The sequence below is a fragment of the Merops nubicus genome, unplaced genomic scaffold (assembly GCF_000691845.1).
Source record: "Merops nubicus isolate BGI_N331 unplaced genomic scaffold, ASM69184v1 scaffold2341, whole genome shotgun sequence".
Classification (NCBI taxonomy): domain Eukaryota; kingdom Metazoa; phylum Chordata; class Aves; order Coraciiformes; family Meropidae; genus Merops; species Merops nubicus.
This window is the reverse complement of record NW_008586007.1, coordinates 2,412-17,300: the sequence shown is the minus strand read 5'-3', so window position 1 is coordinate 17,300 and position 14,889 is coordinate 2,412. Positions and strand designations below refer to the sequence as shown.

The following is a 14,889-nucleotide window of genomic DNA, read 5'->3' as shown; positions in this document are numbered from 1 at the left end:
ATCTTAAAATATAAGCCTAAAGCTATTATGCACAAAGAAAGTAGCACACAAGTGACTACAGATAAAAAAAAAATTGTACCACTAGGTTACACAATCACCACACATAAAAAAGGGATTGTTCCTTAATGTTTCAGAATACTTAACATGCATTTGTATAAGAGTAGCTGCAATTCTTTGCAAATAAATGGTCCTGAAAGCAAATATGGATAACTGTCCTTGACAAATTAAAACTCTTTCCAATTTAAATGCTTTGGTTCGTAATCTACATTAAAAATAAACAAACGTGTTCACATATATATATAGTAATTTAGGATGCACCAGTACATTGTAGTGTCAAGTGTGCTGAATACTCTATACAAAAAGTACATTTTGTTGATTTTCCAGTGTCTGTAGGCTTCAGTGTAGGTGGTTTGTGGACATTGTGTTAATTTTCTCTCTCTAAACACAGAACACATACCTGAAGTTGAGTGCCAGAGTGAAATCTGAGGAAATACAGAAATTATTTTGCACTTGGGTAAAGAGCAAGACTTGCATAATTACCAGAAATTACTGATGTTCATTTTTTGATCCAGGGATAACTGAGAAGCTATAGGCACTAGATATTCCAAACAACATTTTGCCATTACAAGACAGAGGCTGGATACTCACGGAGCTCTTTGACACAGTCATTGACCAGCTGCTGTTCCTTCTCTTCATATGTAATGGTTTCAGTCTTCAGATGGCAAGCCTTCAAGAAAATTAATTGGTATTCCAGTTTCAGTTTACCTATACATATATTAATGTTAAACATTTTTGTTTCTGAAACCATACCTCCTAAACATTTTTTCCACTGTAACCTGTTTCCATGAACTGCATAGGTCTTCAGAGTGAAAAGACACACAGACACAAACAAAACTTGATGTCTCACCTCTCATAAAAAACTGTTGCAATAATATGTGGTATGGAAAGTAAAACAACATAGTAATCAGAAGCAAGCAACTGATTTTGCTTCTAAACTTCTTAGGGCAAAGAAAACCTGAAAATTCTGCTAGACAAATCTTTTATGGCACTGAAAAGCTCTCAGTAAACAGTTTTTCCTTGATATTCCCTAAATAATCTATTTAGACCGAAAATTTTCTGGGTCAGAGACGAGTATCTCAACGGGGCATATTAGATTCCCACTTCCATTTCAGTTGTTAGGATGATAATATTAAACTTTGCACAGATAAGTCTTGTATATTCAGCACTGTTTGCCAGTAAGTTTGACAATAACAAAAAATACCCAATACAGGCTCAGCATGACTGAGGCTATCTCAAGTCAGTGAAGGCTATGTTTTGTCACAGAATGATAGCAGTTACTTTTCAACTCCACTTTTTTCACAATAAGGTAGACTAAATTAATCCCTGGTCTGTAAAGTTCTGTAATCATATACAGGGTTAGGAGCATAATAAAAGTAGTCTCATCTTCTCCTCTTTTTCTCCTGCAGCACTATTAAAGTATCCATTTGGTCTGAGGGAGTTTTAGGAAGGATGTGCATCACAGGCTGAACATTTTTGAGACAAATCAAGGGGAAGAATGTATTTTGTTCACATTAAAGGAATCAAATCTATGTTGTACTGCTGTAACAAGCTTATATTGGCTTGGCTCACATAAAAAAAAAACACCACCACCACTCTCCCAAGTTAAAAAAAAACCCCTTACTTACAAACTTTTTTCTAAAAACAACAAAAGAACGCACTTTTAGCTAGTCTCTTATTTGACAAGTTCCACTTGCCACCTTCAAAAAAGAGACACTGCACCTGTAGATTCTGATTCTTGAAACATTTGCTGTTGGTTTCATGACTTTCATAGCCATTATTTTGTCTGGCCATTTAGTGTCTGTCCTTGTAATGGCACAGTGCCTGTATTCATGTTTTATACACAAGACAGACTAATTAAAATACAGAGAGCAACTGCATAGTCAAAACTAAGTGTGACTTCAAAAGAATTTAAGTAGACACTTATTAACCCTTAATATTGAATATAGGCTGACAAAAATGTCAGGGCAACACAATGGCATTCCTAAAATATGACTACTAATCCCAGTCATTTATATTAAACAGGTCACACAAGCCTGAAGACCTAATGGGTCCTTTTTGCACTTGTTTGTTGGCACTTCTGCTAGGTGCCAACATAAAGTCCCATACTCTCACCAAGGCTACAGGCACTGAGGAATGCCCACTAGAGCACTCTGGAGATAATGAGGAGCAGTGAAGGAAACAGAAGGATGTGGGGGGTGGAGGGAAAGTGTTTATGTATGACCCATACACAGTGATACAAAACAGTCACACGTTTCAAGAGAAACACAGATGCTGGATTTTTCAGCCATCCTATTTTCCTTCCTATCCAGCATACAGGCTAAGTGGAATATACCTTGGATCGGAGAGCAAGGTTCTCCTCTTCCAGCTCCCTGAGTTTATCCTGCAAGACATCCAGCAGCAGCAGATCGTGGGGCACACTGAAGGACTCGTTGAAGCGAAGAGGAGTGGAGCAGCTGGAATCTGTCTCACTCTCCTCGGACGCGATCGACACCACACGCAGCAGGTCATCCTTCTTGGACAGCTCATGCTGCAGCTGGTTAACCTATGACAAAGGAAGGTCACCAGCTCCTAAAATATACCTTAGCTATACAGTATTACAGTGTATTATTTGTTCAGCCTCTTGGAACATCACTGCTCCAGTCTAAAATGGGAGTGAGAAAGAGCTCACAGGTCATGATCCATTTATTTGTATTTGCACAGAAGATTCGTCCTCTCTTTTACAGGAAGTTCACAAAATTGTCATTTTCAAACTCTAAAGGAGACTGAAAATTCAAGATAACACAAAAAGGTAGATTCTGTTTTCCATTCTTAATAACTTCCAAATAATTTTCCAGTTGCTTTGATAGATGTTTGCATTTTAACATGCTAACTATCATTTTGATTATGACCATTTTTCTGAATGACTTCCTGGAGAAAAGGGCTGAGAGACATGTATTTATATGTGTACATATAGATGTATGTACAGTGGTACCCTGCTACCTGGTTGATAACCTGGTTGGTAACCAGGGTTAAAACACTTGGGATACTTTATCTTTTGCAAACTATTAATTATTTTTTTAAGGAAAAAAAAAAAAAAAGATTAAATCAAGAATGTGTGCTTAAAGTGCTTAAAGAGAGATATGGAGTGAAGATCCTGAGCAGGATTCCGTTTTCATGACATTTTATTTCTTTAGTTATTCTTAGTGTAAGCACCCCATTAACCCAGCTCATTTTCTGGCTGTTTCCTCATCTGTGCAGTTGATATGTAGGAGGTCATGTCAGATACCAAGTACTTATTTTGTCTTATATTATTCGCCTTAGTTTAATGGGAGTGTATCAGACGGATGGTCAAACCACTTTGAAAATGCAAAGCTGCTGTAGATATATCATAGTAACACCTAACATTCCCAAAATTTCTCAGTAGCTACAATGCACAGCCTTCAGAGTCAGATCTTGGACCAATAAAGGTGATTGTACAATGACAACTTGGAGAATGACATCTAAGTCTACTTCTGTAGTCTGAGAGCAACCACCACCTGCTTTCATGATGAAATAACAGGAAGGAAAGGAGGGAAAAAGGGGCAAGGTGGGGGGCAAAGGGAGGGGCAAAGTCACTCACTCGATCTAGAGTTTGTCCTAACTGTTCTTCTAATGCTTCATTCTGTTCTGTCAGCAGATGGTTTCGCTTCAGGAGGGCTTGTCCAATTCTTGCTGCCAGTTCCAGGTCCCGCTCTTTCTGCACACAAAATAAGAACACGTGTCTACTTGTGATCAGATAAGGTTTAAATTCAGAGTAGTCTAGATTTTCCTAGCTATTGTTTTAATGCATCACCACTCTGAGATCCCTCTTCACTCTCAACTGGATCAACATTGTTAGAACTAATGCTTCAGATCCATATGGATTCGGATCCATAACTCTGTCACTGGATACAGCACATTCTCTTCCACAGTCATCTGCAGTAACAGGGGAAGAGGAAAGCACCAAATGTGGGCACAGCTTTGGGCTTTGTGCCGAGTGCTGCAGAGGTTACATGGGCTCTGCTGAATCAGACAAAGAAGCTGGATATACTTAGGCCTGTGGTCTTTCAAGTGACACTTTCTCCAGAACAACCCGCTTAACCTGAATAGTGATGAGAGAGCATAAGCAAAGGAGCAAGAGGAAAGCAGAAGCAAGTTGTTTCTTTCTTACACCTCGCTGGCTCCATGGGGGCCCACATTTTTAAAAATTTTGTTTCTGAGATGGTACAACCAAATGGATAGCTTCTTATTACCCATGTGTTTGATAAGCAGCTCCTGAAGAGAACTGAACCAGAACCTCCAGCAGCTGAACAAAACCCTTCCTCAAATACATGTCTTCAAATACATTAACACAGCGTTACAGAGATGAGCATACCTCAGCTAAGAGATGTTTGACCATGTCAGCATCACTGTAGGTTTTCTGCTCCACATTACCTTTGCCATGAACTGAGAAGAGAAAAACATACTTACTGAAGTAGCTTAAATATTAAGCACAATAATACTGCTGGGAAGGGAGACAGCTAAAACTCAAAGGATGTAACTTTTGTACAAACGCAGTACTTGATGATGAAACTGGTGAAGGCTATGAAAGCACATCTTCAGAAATGTGAAACAATACTCATCTGGGAGACTGATACAATGAGGTACTGAGCATTTGCAGCTTTCAGCAGTATTAGCTAAAGCTTGAGGTGTTCACAGTACCTTCTAATTTAGAAAAAGGAGAAAAATCTTTTAAGATCAACTTTTGGAATACAGCTAAACTACTAAATTGTCCAGCCTGCTGGAGAGAAAGGGAAGAGTATATTTGAATGTATCCAAATACAGCTGAATAGACCAGCAGACTTCACCCTTGCTACAAAATTCCCATTAGGGTGTCTGAGAGCTATACACAGGAGGTATGGAGACCCCAGAGACTATTCATGAAAACATTTATTCAGTGCTCAATCATCTTGGAAACAGTAAAAAAGACATGGGATAACGTAGCTGTAAATCCTGTCTAATCAAGTGACTTCTGTGTTTGAAGAGTTTGTAACACTACTAAAAAAAAAAAAATTGAGAACAACTAGGATTTGAAAAACAAGACTGAGTCAAGAATAAACAAAGCATGAAGAATTTGTGACAACTCTGAACAAAACAGTGCTAAAACAAAGCACTTGTCTGCTCTAGTTCTTGTCATGAGAAACAGAAGATGCTAGTAAAGAAGAAATCTTAATTACCTTGTGCAAATTTGTGAGATCCAGACAAAGAGGAGGAAGGAAGTTCAATAAGAGCTAGAGTGATGGAAAATGAAAGATACAGGAAGAAAAAAGAACAAAGAGGAGAAAGAATTAAAATACAGGGAAATAGATTATTTTTTTTTGTATGCATCCATCATCACCAAAAAAATAAGTCCATGTATAAACATACTTTTACACTATTAAAGCTTTTTTAGAACATTTAAAGAACCATTTAAATATGATTCCCTTCAGGAGCAGAATTATACATTGCACTTGCAGGTGATGGATGCTTGTGCTTGTCCAAGTTCAAGAGAAATTTGCTATTTTTGCTTTATAGAATCAGGACCATGAAAGTAAAGAAGGCAGCAATATAAATGTAACAAATATAGAGTATCTGCTTCAACTGAAGGGCTAAGATAACCTGTTTTGAAAATAATTCCATCATCACTGCACTGCAAAATGAGATCAGAAGGGATTTGTTCTAAATCTCTTTCTGAAGATTTCCTTGACTCTTCTACCTTGTTTAAACTGACTCGTACTCTGAATATATAGTGATATTTTTTCTCAGGGTTTTTCTTTGTTTTTCTTGTTGAGGACTGCACATACACATATGAGATAGTGAAGTGCCAAGCTGAAGTGCACACTAACTTTATTTGTGTTATATAAGCTATGGTATGTCCTTTACACACACAATATCCATAATTAACCTTTTAAAACATAACACTAAGGCTATGCTCAAACAAAAACAAGTTGCATTTTAGTATATAAAGAAACTTTCTTGCAGTATTGGAAGACAGGAGAACAGAAAGAACACAGAACAAACAGGTTTACTGAACTGCTTCTCTTGGAGCTTAACAGAAAAATAAATCAAACTAACAAATCAAATAATTTTTATGGAGTTGATCAGTAGGCATAAAAACCCAACACGTGCTGTTGAAGTATTCAGGAGCTCTGAACTTACATCAGTGCCATTTACCAATTATATTTCTAAGCAGGGTAAAAATAGAAACTCTTAGTAAAATTTAAAGTACCTATCTCTCAGTTGGCTAATATGCATTTGGGAGCTCAGTTTCACTGTATTGGTTGTTTGCTGATACTGGTTGCTGAAAGGGGACTCCAAACTCATCTGGCTTACTGTTTGGAAAATTCACTGCACATAGGTAAGTTTATTATAGCCAGCTCTCCTGGGGTAGCTGTTCCCAACAGGTGATTTCAAGTGAAGCTTCTACCCAGTGATAAGTCACCTTAATAAAGGTTTACAGTAATGCACACAAGGTTACTTACATAGGTAGGTTCCTAAGATCTAAAGCAAATACATTTACTCTGATAAAAATGAATTCACAGAACTCATAGCTTTGAAACTTAAGTCTATACATCTTTTCTTATTTTCTCATAGTACAGAATCAAAATTATACATAGCTCATTATAATTCTCTCTTGTGAACACAATCACATGTGCAATCTTTCCTCACTCACCTTGGCAAGTGAAAGCTGCAAGCAACTCTTCATTTTGGTTAATATTCTTGTTATGTTGTGCCATGTCCCTTTATTCACACATACAAAGTAGTTCTAAAAACAGGTGTTTAGTAGTTCAGGGCTTCTTATACTACCACAGTTGAAGCAGAAAATATTCTTCCACCTCACTGAAAACACTGCCAGTGGAAACTGAACTGATCATTAGATAAACATAATAGGCAGCAGCAGCCATAAAAAGAGGAGGAGCTCAAGTGGAATAACTATTGCTTTATTTTTTTTCCTCTTGGATGTCACCTTCAAATACACTCAGGCTGTAAGTTCAGCACTCCCTTTATGAAAAAATTATAAAAATGTTTCTGTACACAGATAGAGAGGGAGAGATATAGACAAAAAGAATCCCAAAATTTATGCTTCAAGAGTATGATTGTTACATTTATTCCCAATTCCAGTCAACAGAAAGATACCAATTTCATCTCTCAAGCTACTCAGTAACAATCATAACTAGATCTTGACTTATGTCTCTATTTGTCTGGGGACCTCCCCAATATCTCTCTGGAAGTTAGCACACTCAAAAAAATTAGTATGACAACTACTACATTCAATCTCTTTTTCTACAAGAAACATAAACTGCATTTATCTTGAGTTTATGCAACTCAGCAGTTATGACTGCTCTTAAATGACAGAATTAGTTCTGTATGTTATGTTCAACAGCTCGTTTTACTTTAATGTCAGTTGTTGTTACAGCTCATTTTTGAGGTCAAGAAAATAATTATTGCAACTGTTGAAAAAAAAAAAACCCTCTCACAAGCAGTTTACTATTTTCACAGGACACTTCCTATAGCTAAAAAGAACTTCTCACTGGGTGAAAGAGGAAGACACCTCTTCTTCTGAAGGTTCTGCTTTCTGTAGTACCTTGACAGCTAAATAATACATGAGTGGCTGCACTTTATAATTAAAACTTAGAGGCAAGCACACAGCCCCTGACTACACTATTGCTTCCAATAAAAAAGTGTTATAATTTTAAAAGTATTCACTCAACTAAAAAAATCCTTTATGCTTGCAGTATTATTACCAGAGACTGAGCAATAAACATGAAGCGGCTTTTCAAACGCTTCCCACAGTTAAACTGAGTTCCAAGCCTGTAAGTTCAGCTGATAACAAGCTTACTTTAAACTGCTGAGTACTGCATTCTGAGGAGGTAGTATTCTACTTTTACCTACTCATATACTATACAGCCTGGGTGGAGGCTTGAAGCACAAACAACACAAAAAAGCCCTTTTAGAGGTGGCACGTACAATGAAGAGGTAATGGTTACAGATTGCATTTAAATACCAACTTCACTCTCCCATGAGGTTTGTTTCAAGAGTTCAAATACGTGGAGGAAACAGGATTTCCTCATTTCTCTGAAATGCTTACAGTGCTTTCTCCTCTTTTTCACATGAACACACTTGAAGCTACAGGTAAGTGTTCAGTTCTTTTGTCAGCCTTCTATACATTTGATTTTTAACCTATTAAAGTTTCTTCATGTGATTGGAAGCTGTCCATTTTCTTCTCTATGATCTGCTAGGTTTAAGGATAAGTTGCTTAGTATTTTCAAAGCTGGAAGATATTGATCAACAGTGACCTGTACTTACCTATCTGGCACTCACATCATTTCTATCTCCAGAAGAAACTATTGAGAGCAGTTCAAAAGCACAACAGACATGAAACATAGAATCAGTTGTGTTGGAAGAGACCTTTAAAGGTCACCCAGTTCAACTTCCCTGCAGTGAGCTGGGACATCTTTGTCTCAGAGCCCTGTCCAACCTGACCTTGAATGTTTCCAGGGATGGGGCATCCACCACCTCTCTGGGCAACCTGTGCCAGTGTTTCACCACCTCCACTGTACAGAATGTATTTCTTACTTCTCATCTAAATCTCCCCTCTTTTAGTTTAAACCATTACCCCGTGTCCTGCCACAACAGGCCCTGCTAAAAAGATTGTCCCCCATCTTTCTTGTAGGCCCTCTTTAAGTACTGAAAGGCTGCAATAAGGTCTCCCTGAAGCCTTCTCTTCTCCAGGCTAAACAACCCCAGCTCTCTCAGCTTGTCCTCATAGGACAGATGTTCCAGCACACTTGACAGTTTTTGTGGCCCTCCTCTGGACCCCCTCACAACAGCTCCACGTCCTTCTTGTGCTGAGGACTCCAGAGCTGGACACAGTACTCCAGGTGAGGTCTCACCAGAGTGGAGTAGAGAGGCAGAATCACCTCCACTAACCTGCTTGCTGTGCTTCTTTTGATGCAGCTCAGGCTATGGTTGGCTCTGTGGGCTGGAAGCACACCTTACCAGATCAGGGCCAACATCATCAAAAGAACCACAGCATCATTAATGTTCCTGAAAACAGAGCTGGTGCATACTCCATACCTCTTGTATTACCTCTCATATGAATCGATTCTAGGCTCCTACCTCTTTCTCACTATCACATTCCTACCCTCTTCTGCTGACACTGCCTGATATAGAACATTATCATTAATGGGCAGACCAGCAGCCAAGCTCCTCCCTCTGCTCCCACATCACACAGAGATCCAAAGCACTGGAAAAGGGGAGGCAGGAACAAGTCAGTGCACTCACTCACTGCAAAGGATGTGAAGAAGGGAGCAAGCTGGCCAAGGAGCCCTGTCATGGGAGATGGAATCAGCCAGACCACCACTCCAGTTCTAGAGTAGTTTCTCAGACAGAGACTCACGATCTTGCCCTGGCACACTGGGAAGTGCACTTGCTACAAAGAGTCAGGGAGCTCCTCTCAACAACCAGAATCCCCACACAGCACACACACTGTGTAAGCAGGCCTCTCAACCCCACTGCAAGCAGAGTCAGCTCTTATAGAGGTGGCTTCTTGCCACACCTCCAAGTTAATGGGCACCTGGTGGTGACTCCTCATCATCTCCCACCCAAGGCTGGGCACCCTGGGTGAAAACCAATCAAGAGGGTCTTTCTTGGCTAGTTGTGGACATCGTCCATATGCCAACCCTCACTCAGGGCTGGGGGTTTAACCCCAGCACTTCAAACTCTTACTTCTACATGAAATGTAGCAACCAGGCAGCCATGGGCTAGGTCAGTCCTTAGAACTGCAGTGCTGAACTTCAAGAGCATCCCCTGAACTTAGCTTTTTTTTCCACTTCTCCAAATCTTTCCAGATTCGAACACTTTATAATATTAAGAATATTAGTTTTATATTTATGGCTTTCTCTTCAGTAATTGGGGGGAAAAAAAAATATCCTAGGCCCAGAAATACTCACTCATGTAATGGAGGGACTCCTGCTGAGGAGCCGGAGCAGCGACGTCGGGCAGGCGGCCGTGGCAGGCAGGGGACTGAGCCCAGCCCTGGTGTTCATACAGGCACAGGGAGTCCACTCGTAACCTGTAATCTGGCAGCTGTTCTTCCAGCATGCTCACCAGCTCCACCTCAGGAAGGTTCTCACTGGAGCAGACATCTGAGAATGAGTAAATGCCAGTGACAGGACACTACTGTTAGATACAACATATATTTAATATTGCTACAGTAGTATGCACTCTATATACTATTAAATATTTTATAACCTTCAGTAGATTTGAACAGAATTATTCTGTGCTGGACAAATCATCAGAACACTTGCTGAATCAATACTTGATTTACATTGTAGTATTTAAGTTCCTCAACCCCAGCTGACTCCACAACTTCCTGGAAAGCTGGTCTAGTCATGATCCCCTCTGACTTCCCAAATATGATGTATATAATTAGTTTCAATTTCTATCTTTTCCACTTTGTTGAGCCAAAATACAGACCTACATTTTACCAGCTGTTGATTTTGTAAGATTTCGTTGATTTTAGTATAGTTACACTTCCATTTTCTGAAAATTAGTTTCAATTTCTATCTTTTCCACTTTGTTGAGCCAAAATACAGACCTACATTTTACCAGCTATTTTGTAAGATTTCATTGATTTTAGCATAGCTACACTTCCGTTTTCTGAAGGAAATTCACATTTTTCTTGTTCTTCTGTTTATCCCTTTGTTTGCTAATGAACATAGATGTAAATAATCTTAAAGTAACTACAAACCCACCCAACTGACTACTGCCTTAAAATCAGGGAACAAACATAAAATTTCATTATCATCCACATGGAATCATGCTCTGAGAAGCACAATACCCAAAATCCTGGAAAGAAAAGTTAGCTATTCCTGCCTTGTCCCACCTTTCCTTAACCTCCTCACAATTATTGCAAAAAATAGGAACATGAATTCTAAGTTGCTAAAATACTGCATATCAAAGGTATACAATGACTGTCTTTACAACATTTCCACTAAAGATGAAGACTTTTCTTCAGTATCTTTCAGTGGAAAAAATGCCCATGTTGATTAATGACACCGAGAATTTTAGGAAAGACATTTTACAGCAGAAGCTGATTTTACAAGTTAGTTTAAGAGGACTCACCATTTTTGTTCATTTGAAACATTAGATAAGCAATACAAAAAATGTGAAAGGTAAGGTTGTCTTCAGGTTGGTGTTCTATAACATGTTAGATACATTCAGGATTTGTAACAGTTAATTCTTCAACTTACCAGAGATGCTCTCCAAGACCCCGTGATCAAAATTCATGAGTCCTTTCTTCACAGTTCACTTCTTTGGGAATGGCATTCTGCAGTCAGACTGTGCACTGTCCCTTTATTGCTTGGGTAGAACGATGGCTTTGGTTTAGAAACAAAGTGAGAGCCATCAAGCCACTGAGACACTAACAAATCTGGGATCAACTCACTTCCATAGACTGGTTCATGCTCGAGATCTGTGGCCATCTTAGGACATGCTTATTTCATCTGGGCTAGTACCCACCAGCAGAAGTAGCTATAGGATATTTCATGTAAGCTTCATAAGCTTCTCAGCTCAGCCATCATCTAGAAATAAAACAGAGAGAATGCCTAAGTTTAGCAGATGCCACTCTTTCAAAGCAGACAGGTAAATTAATGTGGCTTTGTCTCTCTGAATTCCCTCCCTGCACTATCATTTAACTAGAAAAAAACCCTAAATAAACATTTTAATCCACAGTTTACACATTACATGTAAAATACAGTGTGAAAAATCTCTCTTTACCCTGCAGACATAACATCTCACCTTCAGCATCAATTTTGTGAATTAATTCTTTGTCAGTACCATTCTTTCTCTTCCATACAATATTTAATGCATTCATTATGGCTCATTCACCAAAAGGAGGCATTTCTCTTTTACTCTACAGGACAGCAGCTCCAACTAAATAGAATTTTTCTTCAGGCTACTACATTCATTTAAAGCAATGGATTCTAAAGTCAGGATTTCAAAACTGTCATTCTTAGCATTTTGATTCTTAAAAAAAAGCTTTACAGGACTGTTTGCTTTAATATGTTCCCCTTTAGAAGTCTGCTAATTAAAATTTTGATCTATCAGAAATTTACTTTGTGGGCCATAACAAAATTTGTGTTTCCTCTGAGCAGGGAGTCATTTAAACCAGAAATGAAGCTACCATGCCTAACTGAGATAACCTATCAGAAGAGTGTTCCAATTATTAGCCATATTAGACACTTATTAAAAACAGTAAGACTGAGATTTCAGAAACATTTGCTGTCTGAATGTTTAGCTGCTTCTAATGCCAATTTCTGGTTTTTTTCAAGAGGCTGTTTTTTAAATGCATTGCTGAAAAGCATTAGCTATAAACCCTGCTGCCCAAAACAACTCAATACAACGGCAGAACAAATTTCTTTTAAGAAGACTGTTGTATATCACATAATAACAGAATCATAGAATCGTTTGGGTTGGAAGAGATCTTTAAAATCAAGTCCAACCCTTAACCCAGCACTGCCAGGTCACCACTAAACCATGTCCCTCAGCATCACAGCTACAGGTCTTTTAAATCAGTCCAGGGATGGCCACTCAAGCACTCCCCTGGGCAGCCTGCCACAGGGCTTTACAACCTTTCCTGGGAAGAAAGTTCTCCTAACGTCCAACCAAAACCTCCTGTGGCACAACTACAGGCTCTTTCCTCTTGTCCTGTCCTATCAACACGGCCAAGATGATTTTATCTTGTAATAAAAAGAGTCACTGGAGAGTGAGACAAAATTTAGCAGCACAGGACAGTTTCCTCACAACTCTGAATATTTCTCCTTTGAGTTTTAATAGTGTAAAAATGAATGATATTTCCTCCCAAGACTGGATTTAATCTTTAAGTAGTGCAAAGCAGAAACACTATTTATTTGTTGTGGGTCAATCTCAGTTCAGCCAAAGAGAGGGGGAAAGAAAAGAAATTAAAAAAAAGGAAAAAAAAAAAAAAGAGGAAGACAAAAAGTCATTTGGCTGAAGGCTTTCTAGAGCATCAGGCCAACATCAAGCTATTGAATTGAAAGTGCAACCTAATTTGTAAACCCTTTGAGAAGTTCACTATCTCAGCAAAGCCATAAAAGTTAATGCTCACACTCCCAATGCTTCTCACAGCTCAAGTTCAGTGTGTCATAGGGAAACCTCTGGAAATCCAACCAGCACCCTGGAAGTGACTCCATGACCCTTTCACCCTGCAGCTATAAAGTTATTTCCTAAGCGTAGATTCCTTCTGCAAGTTACAATTATAATTAAATACATTTGGATAAACCCCATAAAATTTACAACATGGCTTTAAAATACAAGACAGTGCTATAAAAAGATATCTAGAAAGCAAAATTGTTAAATCATGGAGAATGACACGTCCAAAACTGAAGCCAGAAAACTGCCTCAGGTATTATTTTAAATCTGTACTTATAAAGGTTATTTCTACTGTCAATTTTCTATATTAATTCCACATAGATGTACTTCTTCTAAGTTTTGACCCCCTCCTCCCTCATATGCCAGAGTGGTGCTCTCAGGAGGCTTGCTCCAGGGAAGGCTCAAGAGAAATGGAAATGTCAGACAACATTTCATGTACATACATATCTGCCCATTTCAATCCGTGCATTTCTCTGCTCTCTAAATTAAATTTTAGTCCATGATGTGTTTCACATTTCAGCTGTTATGCAGCTTGAAATAACAAGCTAAACCCAGGAGTACCTACAGCACTCTTAAGAAAAAGACCTCTTGTACAAGTGAGAACTAGTCCCAGGCCTTCTGCACCCGCCCCACAGCATCCCAGCTGCTCCAAGGTTTGCTAGAACATCTGTGCATGGAAAACGGGAAAGAAACTCAAGAGGAAAGGCAATGCTGGAGCCCACTCATACCAAGAAATGCTTTTAAAAGTTGGAGGGCTATCCCTTACAACCCAAGCAACAGTCTTACTGTTCAGCAATGTTATAACAAGACCTGACACAAGTCCCAGTGAAAATGGCACAAAAATTAAAGCATAAGCAACCAAAAACATTAAGAAGGGCTGGAAAAACATGTTAAAAAAAGTACAAGTGAGAACTAGTCCCAGGCCTTCTGCACCTGCCCCACAGCATCCCAGTTGCTCCAAGGTTTGCTAGAACATCTGTGCATGGAAAACGGGAAAGAAACTCAAGAGGAAAGGCAATGCTGGAGCCCACTCATACCAAGAAATGCTTTTAAAAGTTGGAGGGCTATCCCTTACAACCCAAGCAACAGTCTTACTGTTCAGCACAAGACCTGACACAAGTCCCAGTTAAAACGGCACAAAAATTAAAGCATAAACAACCAAAAACATTAAGAAGAGCTGGAAAAAACACGTTAAAAAAGTATTACAACAAGTACACATCAGTTGTCTACCAAGTGGTAAGATGTCGCAGTGCATAGGTTAAAAAACCAAAACAAAACAAAACAACACGAAAAACCTAAAAGAATGGGAACTACATATTCCATCAAGCCACCAATATTTCAAAGTGTGGTTTGATCTTAGTAGTGGAAAGACACAAATGAGTCCTCCTGACCACATGACACGAGATTTTATCCATTTTTCCTTCAATGAGTCAGAAGATCTCAGGATTAAGTTGCAAAAGCAATACTGACTAAAGCCTTAGAAAAGCTGAAATAGCTATAAAATACTAAAAATTCTTGTTGTTACTACCATTTTGAATAAACCAAGACATATGCAAAAAGACAGCTGTGACATCTTATTTCAGAAGTTAAATCTGACGACATTCCACCACTAGAGAACTCTTATTCAAATGTGAATAA

The 14,889-nt window shown here is 38.8% G+C and overlaps 1 protein-coding gene across 1 annotated transcript; it reads right to left on the bottom strand.

Annotated features, from left to right (window-relative positions):
* Window positions 1-648: 648 nt before the first annotated feature.
* On the bottom strand, window positions 649-6,901 carry LOC103780800 (trafficking kinesin-binding protein 2-like; the record flags this gene model as incomplete). Its single annotated transcript, XM_008948492.1, has 5 exons — window positions 6,749-6,901; window positions 4,433-4,503; window positions 3,659-3,775; window positions 2,393-2,602; window positions 649-727 (listed from the first exon to the last, which is right to left on the bottom strand). Coding segments are annotated over exons 1-5 (541 nt in total), but the record flags the coding sequence as incomplete, so codon positions are not given.
* Between the last annotated feature and the right edge of the window lie 7,988 nt (window positions 6,902-14,889).